Source organism: Hyposmocoma kahamanoa, unplaced genomic scaffold (genome assembly GCF_003589595.1).
Source record: "Hyposmocoma kahamanoa isolate Upper Pololo Valley unplaced genomic scaffold, ASM358959v1 102, whole genome shotgun sequence".
Lineage (NCBI taxonomy): Eukaryota > Metazoa > Arthropoda > Insecta > Lepidoptera > Cosmopterigidae > Hyposmocoma > Hyposmocoma kahamanoa.
Genome location: NW_020653337.1, coordinates 15,411,013 through 15,426,876, shown reverse-complemented (window position 1 = coordinate 15,426,876; position 15,864 = coordinate 15,411,013). Strand labels below are relative to the sequence as shown.

Here is a 15,864-nt window from a genome sequence, read left to right as displayed (position 1 = left end):
TGTTGAAATATTGCAAAAGAAGATATAAAAATTAAAATGCTAAAATTCAGAATGTAAAGTTAATAAACTAAATAAATACGGAACAATAGTGGATAACATTATCAGAACTTACTATCATCACCTGCGTATAAAAAGTTGAAAATTATGATTTGTCTTTTGCGGTCTGTGTCCCGTATTTGTTTAGTTATACGATAAATTAATAAGTTAAAAGTCATTTTTGGTGTTTAGCTAATCCGAAGTTCGAGCCCCTCGAAGCGCTGGTCCAGTATGCGGACAACTTCGATAACACGACAGCTACATCAGGACTCAACGGGCTCAGTCGTCGTAGGCGATGGTAAATGATGTTTTACGATCGCATTAATAAGGCTTCAAACCAGATTACACTAGTATAAAAATCCTTGCGAGGACTAATATTCTTACTAATGCAATTGTAGTATAAACACTAATGATTGGAAATGAAACTATTTTTTGTTCGGATTTAAAACTGCGCTTTTTTAAAACATGTCTGCCTTGACTATGGGACCTGTAAGGGCGCTTTTAAATTAGACGCTTGTAGAAGTTGCAGTGGTGCGTCTGTGGCGCTGCATCTGACTGCAGCGCGACTGAATTAGCAGCTGCAGCGACTAATTTTCATACAACATTAATCTGCAAAAGTAGCTCGCACCTAGCGGTACTGTAGTGCTGTAGTTGTGCTTCTAAATATTGTATGAAAATGTATAGAAACGTGGCTGCTGCGCCACAGGCGCACTCCTGCAGCGCTTCTATAAGCGTCTAATTTAAAGGCGCCCTTACACGTCCCGTAGTCAAGGCTTTGTCATTGGTTTATTTGAGAAAACAATTATACGCGATTTAAATCCGCGGAAATTGTTTAATTTAATATGTGTAACAATCGCGAAAACCTAAGAACTCGATAAGGTATTTAAATTGATAACTTTTGTAATTATAGTGAAAGATGGGGTGGTTTGCATTGATATTAGAACCTTAACTGGTTGTTGACATCACTGTCAGATGTGGCCATGGGACCGTTAAGGGCCTGAAACGTTATTTTGTTTTTAAAAACAAATATGCGCGATTTTAAATCCGTAAAAAGTTTTATTCCTAATGTGTAGCAATCACGAAAATCCACAACTCTCAGAACTCGATAAACAAATCTATAGTAATATAACAGTATCAATTGCTCATAATAAATATAATCTTCTTCAGTCTGAGGTAGGTATATACTAAATCTATGTATGTATATATTGATACACGGTGCCTATAAAAAATATTATATATTGATATGATATTACAACCGGTTGTTATAGAACAGCATAACTGTTGACATGGACCCTTTCTAAATGACATACATTATTATTTTCAGATTCACTGGAAGACCTCAACGACGAACCAACGCTGCTGGATGATATAATAGCTGCTATTGTAGACTTCTTTCAAGTCATAGTCAGGTATGGTTTTGATTTACTTATTTCTTACTTCCATAAATATAGAGGCGTTATAAACCCCCTCTCTATATATTTGTAAAAGTAAAGATGTTAAAGTTTACTCCGAAAAGCTGTAGTTATATGTTTTGCTTACTCCTTTTGACTTTTTCTGGTAATTTCTGTTGAAATATAATGCTGGTTAGAATAAAATCCTTGTAAAGGGCCTGGAACGTCGGTTTGTTTAAAAAAACAAATATACGCGATTTAAATCCGGAAAAATAGTTTCATTTCCTATGTGTAACAATCGCGAAAACCTAAGAACTCGATAATAAAATCCTTGTCATAACTAACGTTGTATGTCGTTGAAAATGTACCTAAAACTACACTTTACTTAAAAGTTCATATTACATGTGCATGAAAATTTATAATACAACAAATTGAAATAAAATATCCGACATTGAAAAGAATGACTTTTGAATTGTATAAATACCAAGTTAAAAAAGGATATTATAGAGTAAATGACTTCCTAGAAGATTACATTTTGCATGCTTTTTATAAGGGCTGAATAGATGAACTCTAATGTCATAACTACCATCCTGTAAAAAACCTATTCAATGCAAATAAAGCTCATTTCATTTCATTACAATTTATAAGTTTTTTATTGACTGTCACGATGTTTCACTATGATATTCAATTATTTTTGTGAAATTACTTCACTAGTTTGTTATAATTATTAATACAAAGACCGAACACTCAGAAAAAAATCCTTCGATCTGGCTGGATTCGAACCAGCGCCTTCGAGCAAACTATGCTAGACGCTATGCCAATAAAGCCACGAGCGAACGAACCAACGGACCTTACCAATTTTTCAATGTACTTGTTGCAGCTCTTTGTTTTTGGTTGTTAACGACTTTTTTGCGGTAGCGTAACTCACGTTATGGACATTCTTAGCGAAATTAAGTTATTAACATAACAGTCATTACATCACATACTTTGCTCCGATCCCATAGTAAGTAACTAAAGCACTTGCATTATGGAAATCGGAAACAATGACGGTACACAGACCCGAGACAATATTGAAAAGTTATGACAAGGAGGGCATAATGCTGGCCATCAAATGTATTTTATATGTCTAACCGCTAATAAAAAAAATATTATTTTACAATATTATTATTATTTATTGTGGTTTTAATCTCTAAAGCGTGAAACATACAGAGAGCGGGTGTGGATCGGGCGCGGGTCCCGCCCGCACCCGCTTTCTGTGTTTCACGCTTTAATGTTTTGGGTCTGAGCAAGTCGGTACACTCGGTGCTTTTAAATTACAGGTCATCGTACATAGCGACGACCATAACAATGATGGCGTGGAGCATAATGTTCCATTCGTGGGTAACTTTTGTGTTCCTTATGTGGGCCAACATCGTATGGCTTTGCCAGGACCAGCGCTCGTTCATGTTGAAGACCAGTCCGGTTCTCGTCATCTACGCCATGCTGTTGCTTATTGCTCAGTACATATATGGCATGAACCTCACTACTGATGAATTACCGTCTAACGTTACGGTAAGTGCTCACATTCGTTTCACGGAAAATTATATTTATATTTTGATTCATCTGATTAATTGTTTATATTTTTGTAGGATGTGAACCTCCAGCAAATCGGACTCGGTCGGATAGAGTCGGGCGAGCCGTGTGTGCCGTTGTTAATAAAGTCGCTGTTTACGTGCATGTTTTGGGTGACGCTACGCCAGCGGGTACAGGAGTTGCGTCAGCGGCGGCAATCGGCTACTGCCGCCGACATGGCCGCGCCATTGCAGCTCACTGTCTCTACTGCCGCAACTGGTAATATTTTTGGTTGCTATTGTTCACACTTTAATTGCCTTGGGGCGAGCAAGAGATTTGTGACAAGATATTGAAGTTTTCTTATGCGTTATTTAGGTATCAAAAGTAGTTACCTTAAACGCTTTATCGACCGCATACATTGGTTATGAAGCAACCAATTTAAGATACAAAATATTTAGGAAATGAAATCAATCAAACAAGTTTGAAAAAACAAATATACGCGTTTAACACCGGAAAAATAGTTTCATTTCCTGTGTGTAACAATTGCGAAAACCTAAGAAATCGATATACAAAATATTTTTTTGAAGGAATTCACCATACATTGAACGTGTATTTAAAGCACAAAACAGATGCATACGGTCTATTTGTGGCCTGAAAAAAAAACGGACAGTTGCCAACTACATTTTAATAAGCTGCTTCGAAGGTCTATAATAAACTCCCGATTGAAATAGGAAATTGCAATGATGCTACAGAGTTTAAGACAAGTTTATTTAATCACCTCAATGAAATGTCATTCTACAATATTAGAGATTTCGTTTAAAATTGACATTGTATATAGTTTGTTTTTTTTTAGTTTATGCATGAAAACAGTATGCAAATTATTGAATGAGTATGTATATATAAAGATATGAAATTTTGTATTCCGCAAAACCGATCTTAGTGGTTCAATAAGAAGTTTTATAACACGTTTTGTAACCTGTGTTTCACAAAGAAATAAATGAATTTGAATGTGAAGAGAGCGCAGTGCACTAATCACCAACGTTCCCTTCCCGCTCCACCACTGTAGAATTGGTTGAAAGTGTGCTTCTCTCTCATATCACAGACCAATCAAGAACTGAGCTATGTATAGAGTTCTTAGGTTTTCGCGATTGTTACACATAGGAAATGAAACTATTTTTCCGGATTTAAATCGCGTATATTTGTTTTTTCAAACAAACCGACGTTTCGGGCCCTTTATAAGTCCCATGGTCACGGTTGACTGAGGTTGTACAGTCCTCAACCAGTTATGTCTAATATTGATGCAAACCACCCTATTTTTTCACTATAGTTACAATAGTTATTAATTAAATACCTTATTTTAATTTTACAAAGAAAACATTCCAATTTACGCTACATTAAGTTTTACAAATTATTTTATTGAATGAATTTTTATTAAGTTCAATTTATTATTAATTAATAATAGAAATTAGAATAAACTAAAACATATTAATTAGTACTGCAGTCTTATGTCTGTTTGGGATTTTTCATTAGAGGAAATACTGGATCCCAAACTGGTGGTACGGAGAAACCATCTTCTCTGTTGAAATGAGGATGTTTTTTAATTTCAATGGCCTCTCGCAGCATCCTGGGTAGATAGCGGACTTCTTTTGCAAGGAATGGTTTGTCAAACTTCATTGAATTTGTAGGTTTATCCATGACATGCTCGCAGACTGCAAACTTGTTTACGCGACGATGTTTGACATCAGCTATATGTTCTTTGACGCGGGTACAAATACTTCGCTTTGTTTGTCCAATATAAGAGAGACCGCACTCACAGTCAAGCTTGTAAATTCCTGCATCCTGTAAGGGGATGTTACATTTCACGGGTCTCAGGAACTGAGAAATCTTCCTCAGTGGCTTGAAATAGGTCTTAATAGATGCACGCCTGAGGACTCTTCCGATCTTGTCTGTAACACCTCTCACGTAAGAACGAAACGTCGGTTTGTTTGAAAAAACAAATATACGCGATTTAAATCCGGAAAAATAGTTTCATTTCCTAACTGAGCTATGGTCAAATAACAGAACATTCGCTTTTACTTTTTCATATCACTGAATATCCACAACTAATTTAGCTTCCATGCTATTTGTGACAGGTCTCGCCAATGGTAATACGTCTTTATTAACAACGCGTTGCTATTCTCTAGCTTCCTTCTTATTCTTCACAGCCACATACAATAACAAAAATATGAATTTTTAACATATCCACACGGTTCATATAAAATCCTTTTACGAGCATCTTAAAAACAACAATCACATCCATATTTTCATCTGATTTTGATTTCTTCTGGAATCTAAAATTCACTTCACGTAAAACAAACTCTCTCTCTCTCTAAAACAAATTCACGGTTAAAGGATATTCACAATTGGAGCACTAACTTCCTTCCATTGACAAGCTAATTAACATTTTTTCGCATTCAGCTATGGAAGTCCAAAAGGAGGAGGAGAGCAAATCTCGTTTGTTACGTGCACTCGGTCAATTTCTACGAAGCGCCTGCGCAAGATACTGGATCTACGTGGTGGTGATCATGCTGTTTGTCATCGGCATCACCGGAGATCGGATGACAATATTCCGAATCATATACATGTTCCTGTTCCTTGCATTTATATTGATGTTCCAGGTATGCAAATCGACTGTGAACTGGCAATCGGTACTATCTCAATTTTGACAACTTTACAGGTGAAGAAAAAATTGTTTGCGTCATTTATATACCATCTGATTTATTAATAAAAATACGTAGTTTTTAAATATTTTTATTGCACATACACTACGTATTTTTATTTAATTAACCAAATGCTATATAAATGACGCAAACAATTGTTTTCTGCATCGTGTTGCCAGTTCACAGTCGAAATGTCACTTTTTGTTAGGGTGATCATTCCGAAATTTGAATAATCCGGACTGAAACAAAATACAAAAACAAAACAAAAGCAGAGATGTCCAGCAAATCTTGTTGTATTTTTGTCGTAAATGGAATTTAATTACGTAATTGCGAGGTGGATATTTAACTTTTTATTCTGAAAATAAAAAGATCAAAAAGCCGGTGATGTCCGGATATATCCGGGCGGATGGTAACCCTACATTTTGTATACTAATAAAATCCCTTTTTACCTTTTCCATTATGGATATTTCTGTTTTCTTTTTTGTATGAATTAATACTGTATTCAATACGATATATGCATAGAGCAAAAATGTTAAAAAAATATTGTGAAAAACCTTTGATACCCGGTAAAACTTTATGCTTACGTACTATAAGCATAATGTTTTAGTGAAATTTTGATCGCTAACAATTTAAGTCTAAAATTTTCAATAAGCGAGATTGTGCTTTTATACCATTTTTCCAGATAAGTTGGTACTGGTGGCGACGACTAATGTACGTGTTTTGGATAGTCGTCATCATCTATTCAATGATTAATCTTATTCTCATATATGTGTATCAGTTTGATAACTTCTCTAAGGCAATAGAAAAATATTTACTCATCAACGAAAGACTGTGAGTACTGTCCATTAATTTGTATTAATTAGCCTTTAAAATTGTTCAGTTGACTCTAAATCAATTTATGACATACTTGACGACCTCGGCGGCTTGAACAGTGGGCGATGGATTAGGTCCTGGGTTCGATTCCCGGTAGGATCTGATACCATACTACAGGAATTTCTCTATTTTGTGATGAGGCAATTAGTTGTTTGTCTTGCATGTACTGCTGTTATTAATATTATAACAACACTTTCGAAGATACGTCAATAGACGACACATTTTAAGTAGATTTTTAACCATTAGGCATTGTTATTACTATTTACTTTTCATTGTCCATATGCATGTTTACAGACAACACGATTTAGGCCTCGAGCCCTATCACCCAGCTGATTTGTTTGTCAAACTGTTGACCCCCACCTGTTTTCTCATAATTACCATCATGCAAGTTCACTATTTCCACAAAGACTTTATGGAGCTTTCAGATCCAAGGTAAGCTATTTTTACGATCATAAATATAACACTTGTTTTATTTATAACCTAACTTGCAAAAGTTAGAGCTACTGCGTGGCGATGGGAAGCTGTGTGTGTGTTGTGGATGTTTGAGACTCTATGAAACGATGGATGCTAGGGAATCGAGTCTATTATCTTTTTTTTCTTATTGTTACTTGTTAATTACTTTTGTTTCACGGTCCATTCGTTCTTAAACTGTAATACCATGTACGTATATTTACAAGAAATTAATAAATGTGTGAGTTCAAATTCCAGTCTTCACGCTTCACATGTAGGAAAAACTGGGTATCATATATTGTTTTAAACTCCCACATTTTTTTTTTGTTTTCAATTGTTCCATCCCACATACTTGGTTCATCTCAATGTGGACGTTGAACGAAAAGCTTGACATTTCTGAATTTCCTCTCACTCTTTCTTAGATTTATTATCTAGACTATTGTCGATGCACCATTCAGTAATTAACGTAAATTTTGAAAGTAATTTATTCATTCGTTTGCTTTACCTTTTCTTGCCGTATTAATTTTTGTGTTATTTTATGTATCGCAGACAAAGTCAGTCGAAATCTGTAGTTACACCATCGGACAAACAAAGTGTTGGTGGCGCGTCGACCATGAAAGACGATGTAAGTCTACCACTTGCTATAGGTATTTTGTTGTATTTGTACAAGTTAAAAGAATTGATCAGTTGTATGTGGGGCTCGATGCAAATTAACTCGTTCATGGATAATACTTAATTAGTACTGCAGACAAAAATATCTCTACATTTGTTTGTGCCGCAGTGCTTATATTGATTCAATATAAAATGTTCAGTGAAAAATAATTGAATTTTGCCAGTACGTTGTTGATACGTTGTCTCTATGGAGAAGCAGTAGGCAACAATCACACAGAAAGACGCTTGTAAGTTGCACTGCAAAATTAGTAATTGGTTTTTGTGATCCGTATAGAGAAACGGGGTATACATCGTACATCTAGTTATAACCAGAAATAGAGACGAAATGTCATTTGATTTGTTTGAAAACTATTCTGCCAAATCATTACGGTGATAACTGCGCTCCGATTGGCCAGCCCGAATTCGAAACAATTGACGGGTGTCAATTGTTTCACTTCAAATCAACCAGTTTAACTTGAGCTTTGCTATAATGGACGAAAAATGAAAAATTACATATTTAATATTTAATTTGTTTTGTAATTAGTTATTTTGCTGTTTTTCCCACCGAATGGAACATCCTCCGCATAGTTAGAGATATTACCTTTATTACAATAAATACAGAATATTTTTAGAATATACAGAGATGTACATACAGGTCAGTTGTTGGCGCTGTACTACGTAGGGCGCACTATACGTTTCCGGGACTTACCACTACATTTATATATTACATATTTGAAAAGTAATTACAACATTTGAAATTGGAACTCTTTGGCTGTAGAATACAGTTTGTTTCATCTGACTGTCACTTGTTTTTATATTGTGGCGTCATTTTAGAAATTGGTTGTCTACATCACCATGGATTTAACTCGTGATAATTTTCGTAGTATGATTTTCTACGACTTTAAGTGTAATTAAACAGCTCAGCGGATCTTCACTCGGTTTCAAACTGCTTTTGGCGATGAAGCACCATGCAAGACGACTATTTATAGCTGTTTATAGCAAACGCGGTCGTGTGAATCTCAGTGACGAATTTCATGATGGTCGCCCGTCCACTGCTGTGAACAACAAAAACATCGATGTTGTGCGCCGTATGATCAAAACAGACAGGCATGTGACATACCATGAGATTCGGGCATCTTTAGGCATGGGCATGAGTCAAATACAATCAATACTACACGAACATTTGGGTGTGAAAAAGCTGTGCTCTCGGTGGATCCCACACAATTTGACTGAGGCTCAAAAGACGGATCGCGTCACTTGGTGCAATGCCATGCTTACCAGATTCAACGAAGGGGCGTCAAATTTGGTGTGGGACATAGAAACAGGCGACGAAACATGGATTTATAGTTACGATCCCAAAACAAAGCAACAATCGAGCGTGTGGGTCTTTCGAGATGAGCCGAAACCACCCAAAGTGGCGCGCGTGCAAAGTGCCTCTAAGCGGATGATTGCTTCTTTTTTTAATAAAACTAGGCATGTGGCTACTGTTGCTTTGGAAAATCGTTGTACGGTGAATATCGATTAGTACACGACCATTTGTTTGCCGGAAGTTATTGACAAACTCCGTAAAAATAACCATAAACGCCGTATCATCTAGCACGACAATAATTCCAGTTCTCACACGGCCAGACAGACAAATTAATTTTTGAAGGTGAACAATGTTGACCTTATGAGCCATCCCGCGTGCCGTTCCTTCCTAGCACCTTGTGACTTTTATTCATTTCCAAAAATTAAAAACCGGTTACGCAACGATTTTCATCACCTGTCGAAGAGTATGAAAAATATGTTTTAGAGATTGTCACGGAGAAGTGGCATAAATGTTTTCAAAATTGGTTCATTCGTATGAAAAAATGCATTAACGCTAACGGAGAATATTTTGAGAAACAATAAATTCATTTCTGACGATTTATAGTATTTTTTCATATTTATTCCGGAAACTTATAGTGCGCTTTCTAGTTTGTGATTTCAGTGCAAACGAGATTTGATATTTAAAAGTGATATAAAGCCCATTTGCCTGATTAGTTGCCAGGGATATATGGCCCTTATTTCGTCTCTATTTCTGGTGTTATACTCGATGACCCCGTAGTATCATGTTCTGATATTTAATTTTACGTAAACGCTGTTACTGTCCATTAACGGGATAAGGAAGCAAAGAAGGTACATCAAAATCGTAGCACATGGAGATCAATAATATTTGCTCACTAAATCACAGCAGACTCTCTCCACTGTCAGACGTATGTATCTAATACTAATGTCGTGTCAACATGTACGTATAGAATCTGCTGTCTCAATTCCTTCCGAAGGTCTTATCGTTTTAATTATCAATTTAGTCAACTTGCATTTCACTATTTTCCTTTTAGAAGTACTTCCACACAACAACAACACTTGCAAAGTCTATTTACACAGTTCCTGACATAAAAGCTTATGCATACAGCGTATTTTTTACGCAGATGACGCGAGTTAACGCGATCCAAGCCCACCGATCAACATATTTAATCTCCTTATAAGCAATCTCGCAAAAACGTGAACCCGGTATTGCAATCCCTATCCCAGAGGGATCAAAGTATATATTTGCATACCAATAAACAGATCAATACTATATTGTCAAAGACATTACATTTGGAAGTCAGCAAACATTATTGTTTTAATTCAACTTTTAGATAAACTGATTGTTGGATATCACTCTTTATGTGGAGGCTTGGTTTCAGACTAGTCAATACAAGATTCAACAATAAAAAAACACCAAAGTAAAATTGTGAAATATTTATTTAAGTCTAAGTTGTAATGGCGCACATGCTGGAAATTGACAACGTTTGGTTTTTGTACTGTTGTTATGACTTACGTAGCCAACTTAACAATTATTGTTGGAATTGCCAACACTGATAAGTGTAAAACAAAAATTTTCATGTCGCCCGAAGCTACTTTGAGCACACTTTGCTCATGAGTGCGAGCAGCTCGAATATCAGTGCAAACTTATGTTCATGATGTGATCTTTCAGCTGCCTCAGCTTCCTCTAGAAGATGAGCCACATCGTCACTTAGCTGGGGATGAAGGTGCAACAGCGACGGAAGTTGACAACTCTCTAGTTACTTCTATGAGTAAAAAATCACAAAGTGGCGCGTAAGTTCCCTTGCTGCTTCTATATACATGATGTCTTGATGCCTGCTTGATGCTGCTACAGCTTTGTATATAGCTGTAATGAAAGGGACTTATTTTAATGAGAAACACAAAAATTAAATTTGATTGTTGGATGAAATTATAATTTTTTTTCTAACAATAGAAATAATTGTGACCTACAGTCAAATATTGAATTACCTGTATTAAAACAATAAATAACTCAATATGTAAAGGCTGTAGTTATATTTTATGCCTTTGAGGACTTATATTTTTGAATTTTTTCTATCTAAAACATTAGCTTTAGCAATCTCTACTCAGATATAATTTTCTTGAAGTTTCACCTTGATAACATCGATGCACTCCTTTCCGTTTCCGTTGGTGAAAAGATACTCAGGGTCGTATTCCAGAACTCAACTCAATGCTCAAGTCAGGATTTGAGTAGACTTGAGTATGATTTCCAGTACTGGAAATACGACCCTAATGGCAAGGACTTGAGTATGATTTTCAGTGCTCACTGCAATACTCAAGTCCTGACTTGAGTATTGAGTAGAGTTCTGGAATACGACCCTAAGTCATAACTAGATAATTATGCGATCGTAAAATCGTTAGCGACGACATCTGGTTGTGCTTAGACCAACGCCGCCGCCGACGTAATCGGCGTGAAAAAAACGTTCTTTTAAACTTTAGCAGGTACGTTACTAAAAATAATTAATGTAAAGAAAGTTTCTGCAAACACAATCACATAAAAAAAAAGCTCACTTAATTTAAATCTAGCACTTAACGGGACGTAATTAGTTTTATTGCACGAATTAATTGGATTGATCTGTAAATAATGAACAAAAAAGTTGATGCTTTAAAAAGAATCTAATGAAAAATTAAAACTGATTTTTGCCGGTTAAATTTATCGCTGGCTGTGGGGAAAATCGTAACTAACGATTGATTCTCCAATCCTTCACAAAGTGGGCAAATTTTGTCTGGCTCGCTATTCGTCGCATTGTACATTGGTTTTGTGGACCTTTGGCAAAACATACAGCCTTGGTGGTTGCAGATGACGTACATGGACGTAACAGCTGGTTTTCAAGGTTGTCTATGATAGCGTTCCTGCATTCGGCTATGATGACACCTGTTACTTTTTGAAGGACTCCGGGTATTTCATTTAGAGCGATTACACGCGGCGACTTTTAGCAGCGATCGCTACTTTTGGGATTTATAGGCGATCGCATCGATGCAATCGCGCGTTTGTATCGATGCAGTCGCGCGTTTGTATCGATGCAATCGCGCGTTAGTATCAATGCAATCGCGCGTTTGTATCGATGCAATCGCGCGTTTGTATCGATGCAATTGCGCGTTTGTATCGATGCAATCGCGCGTTTGTATCGATGCAATGGCGCGTTTGTATCGATGCAATCGCGCGTTTGTATCGATGCAGTCGCGTGTTTGTATCGACGCAATCGCGCGTTTGTATCGATGCTATCGCGCGTTTGTATCGATGCAATCGCGCGTTTCTATCGATGCAATCGCGCGTTTGTATCGATGTAGTCGCGCGTTTGTATCGATGCAATCGCGCGTTTGCATCGATGCAATCACGCGTTTGTAACGATGCTATCGTCTATAAATCGCTAGTGTAGCTATGCGATCGCGCGTTTCACAAACGCGCGTTCGCATCGCTGCTAAATGTCGCCGTGTGTAACCTCTCTTAGATCGGAAAGGTGCCGGTGTATATTTAATACATTCTCATACAAAGAAATTCTTGTATTCTATTTCAGATTATCAAAATCGCACTTAAAATTGTCGCGATCGACTCGTCAATTAGGATTCCGAGGGTGGATTGCTCTACACTTCAACATTGGGCGTAAACATTTTGCAGTAGCTAAGGACAAAGTGATGGTGTTCTTGGATATACACCTTATAAAAATTATCTTTCTGTCCTTGATGCTACTGTGCGTGTTTAATGTAAGTTTGTAAGATGTATATTTTCTTTACAAGACGTAACAACTTATTAATGTCTTTATACATAAACATAACAGAGAGAAATTTCTGTATGTTGTACAAAAATCTTTTTCAGGTCTGCGCTTTGCACGTCCCGATAATGATATTAATAGCACCTGCGCTACTGCTCGATCGACAAAAACAGCGCGGGTGCATGCTCATCATATCTACTATTATCAGCATATATTTCATGGCCAAAATGGTATACCAGATCGATTACATCAAGCACTCCATTTTTGATGTCAACTGTACAATTGTAAGTTAATTTATGGCATGTATTTAAATGATTATTTTAAATTTGCAAAAGCAGCAGGCAAATAAATATAAACGGTCGTCTTTTTTAATTATTGATCCTCTTTCTCTGAGACATAAAATAAATTAAATCAATGGATTTATCAATCTGTTCTGAGCTACGCAAAAAATGTTTGATTTGTATTAATTCACTTTGATAGTTCTGTGTTGGGCTTCAAAACTAAGACAAATGAGCATTAAAAATAAAATTTAGATATTCATTTTTAAAACTAAGTAAATGTAGATTATGATGAAGGTTGATTGTATACTATTATTATATTAATTATAATATAATTTGACCAGGGGGCCTACCTCTTAAAACAATATTACTCTAACCTTACATTGACTTTTCTTACCATAACGCGCTTAAAGTCAGCTTATTTTAATGTTAAAACTACGATGTTTTATTGGCAGCTTTGTGACTATTCATTCACTCAGTTCGTACTATGACGCGACTTTAACATAAAATAGTATTGCTCTTATGTCAAATTTAGCAATCTTAAAATAGTTACACGGATGCAATGGAAACATTTTTTTTTTTGAGTTTTATTGTCTTAATATTGATTTATAATGATTAAAAGTTTTATTTACATATATCTCTTCAATATTTTGTTTATTTTTTTATTTAATATCATATAGTAAATAATTTTTCGTTAAATAAAAATACGCGATGTTTATTTCGTAAAATTATAACAGCGCCATCTATATGCTCCTTGGCGAAACTAACAGTTGACACTGATTATAGTTCCGAACTCACAACGTGACTATAAAGACTCAGCTTGTTTTATTTATTTTTCTTTATGAAAATGCGGAATAATTATTGAAAACAACGTAATTTTAATAGATTTTATTATTACATTCTTTTCTTTTCTTAACAGTCAAAATTCTCTGAATGTAAATTACATTAAGTACTTAAACATTATACTACGATAAGACGATTCGGAACATCAAACAGAAAGAGATCTCATTATACAGAGTGTAAATTTGAGACGAGCAAGGCATGCTACCTTAATCGTTGTAGTTACAGGAAAACGGTTCTAGAAGACTATCCATGAATTTTGAAGATATTTTGATAGGCATTCACAGATTTTGAAAAAATGGTGCAGTCAGCAAGATAAAAAGCAATTTTTACAAAACTTTTTATGCATTCGATCCGGTCTCTGGTAAGGATCAATAGTCCCCATGGGACCAACTTAGGTAAGAGTACTCGAAATGTCAGAAATCGGAAAAAACTTTTTATGTTTTATTACTTATTCGTCCAAACAAATACCTTGTCCTTTTTCGTCAAATTCGTGATGGGAAGTGCCAATCTAGCAAAATTATCAATAAATAAATTATAATAAGAGAACAATCCTAATACCGGATCACTTCCTTCAGACTACGTGGGGGATTTATCTCTTTCATCGCCGCAACTTTCTTACTATCTGGTCCAATTCCCTCGGCCGACACTTCATGTCCTAGAACAGTCACCTTCTGAAAACCGAAACGACATTAAGATGGTTTTATCGTCAAATGCGCATTTCGCAATCGAATCAAAACCTCTTAATGCAGTTTTAAATTCCACAAACGTACTTGCATACACCAATATATTATCCACATAAACTATCACATTACTTCACGATACTTCATTCCCGCCAATACCTTATCCATCGCCCTTTGAAACACCGCTTGTTTTGTTTTCAAGCCAAATGGTAACACATTGAACTCATATAGCCCCTTTACCTTCTTCTAAACCTAACTAACTGCCAATACCCAGAGTTCATATCTAAATCTGCGAAATACCTTGCACCCTGCAAACAACTTAACAAATCGTCCACTCTCGGAATAGGGTATGAATCGTTTTTATTTTTTTTTATTCAAGGCCCTGTAATCAATACAAAATCTCGGCGGCCCTTCCGGTTTATCCACCAAAACTACCGGTGAAGCATATGGACTTTTCGATTCCTGAATTATCCCATACTTTAACATTTCTTCCACTTGTTCCTCAATAATTTGTCTCTGTTTAGAGGAGACACGATATGGCATTTTATGCACCGGTTCCTCATCAGTAGTTTTGATTTCAACCAATGACTGCTTATAACACCCTAGTTCACCTGGCGCAAAAGAAAACGTGTCGCGGAATTCTAATGATAACTGATTCAATTCATCCCGCCTTTTCTCCTGCAAAGAATTATCAATATTAAACTATCTTTTTCACGTTGGAGATATTAAACATGTGGTTACTATTCGGTTCCAACAGATTAACAAAATATAAATACTCGGACTTATTTAATGAAAACTTTTTACGGCTTTTTGAAATTGGCTCGATAGAACAACAATTATTTTTCCTTGACATGACATCAGAGACAGAACTGAAAGGAATTTCAACATTATTCTTTAAAGTTATTTTCGACGCTGCAAAATCAATTACCGCACTGTTTACCGTTAGGAAGTCTTGTCCTAAAATAAGGAGCTCATGATCGTCATCTATAACAAGCAGCTTTGATAGATATTTGTTTCCCTGGATTGGCAACGAAACTTTGGTGGACGCCTGCACTATTACACGCGTTCCACCCACCGCACGCAAAAGAAAATTCGGCGTTTTCTCAATCGCAAAAAAGCACCAGTATCCACCAAAACATCGCAATCTACATTATTTATACAAATGGTTATAAAGGTGCTCTATCTACATCACAATCATCAACTATACACAATTTTTGTTTCAAGCACGCCGGTTTCACATTCCACGTCCGACCATTCCGGCTCCCTATTGGCGTGGCGGTACATTTGAGTGATCGCCTCTTGAATAAGCAAGCTGCGCCTTGATAAAATCGACG

General features: G+C 36.1%; 1 protein-coding gene across 9 annotated transcripts in view; it reads left to right on the top strand.

Annotated features, from left to right (window-relative positions):
- Nucleotides 1-15,864, top strand: part of LOC113237226 (piezo-type mechanosensitive ion channel component) — a 111,191-nt gene that overhangs the window by 37,875 nt on the left and 57,452 nt on the right. For all 9 annotated transcript variants that reach the window (XM_026473641.1, XM_026473616.1, XM_026473588.1 and 6 more), the window contains 11 exons: nucleotides 229-334; nucleotides 1,361-1,445; nucleotides 2,747-2,978; nucleotides 3,056-3,257; nucleotides 5,436-5,635; nucleotides 6,360-6,508; nucleotides 6,845-6,982; nucleotides 7,550-7,625; nucleotides 10,650-10,771; nucleotides 12,535-12,721; nucleotides 12,834-13,013. In XM_026473641.1, coding sequence (XP_026329426.1) covers nucleotides 229-334; nucleotides 1,361-1,445; nucleotides 2,747-2,978; nucleotides 3,056-3,257; nucleotides 5,436-5,635; nucleotides 6,360-6,508; nucleotides 6,845-6,982; nucleotides 7,550-7,625; nucleotides 10,650-10,771; nucleotides 12,535-12,721; nucleotides 12,834-13,013 — 1,677 coding nt within the window. The remainder of the gene's footprint in view (nucleotides 1-228; nucleotides 335-1,360; nucleotides 1,446-2,746; nucleotides 2,979-3,055; nucleotides 3,258-5,435; nucleotides 5,636-6,359; nucleotides 6,509-6,844; nucleotides 6,983-7,549; nucleotides 7,626-10,649; nucleotides 10,772-12,534; nucleotides 12,722-12,833; nucleotides 13,014-15,864) is intronic.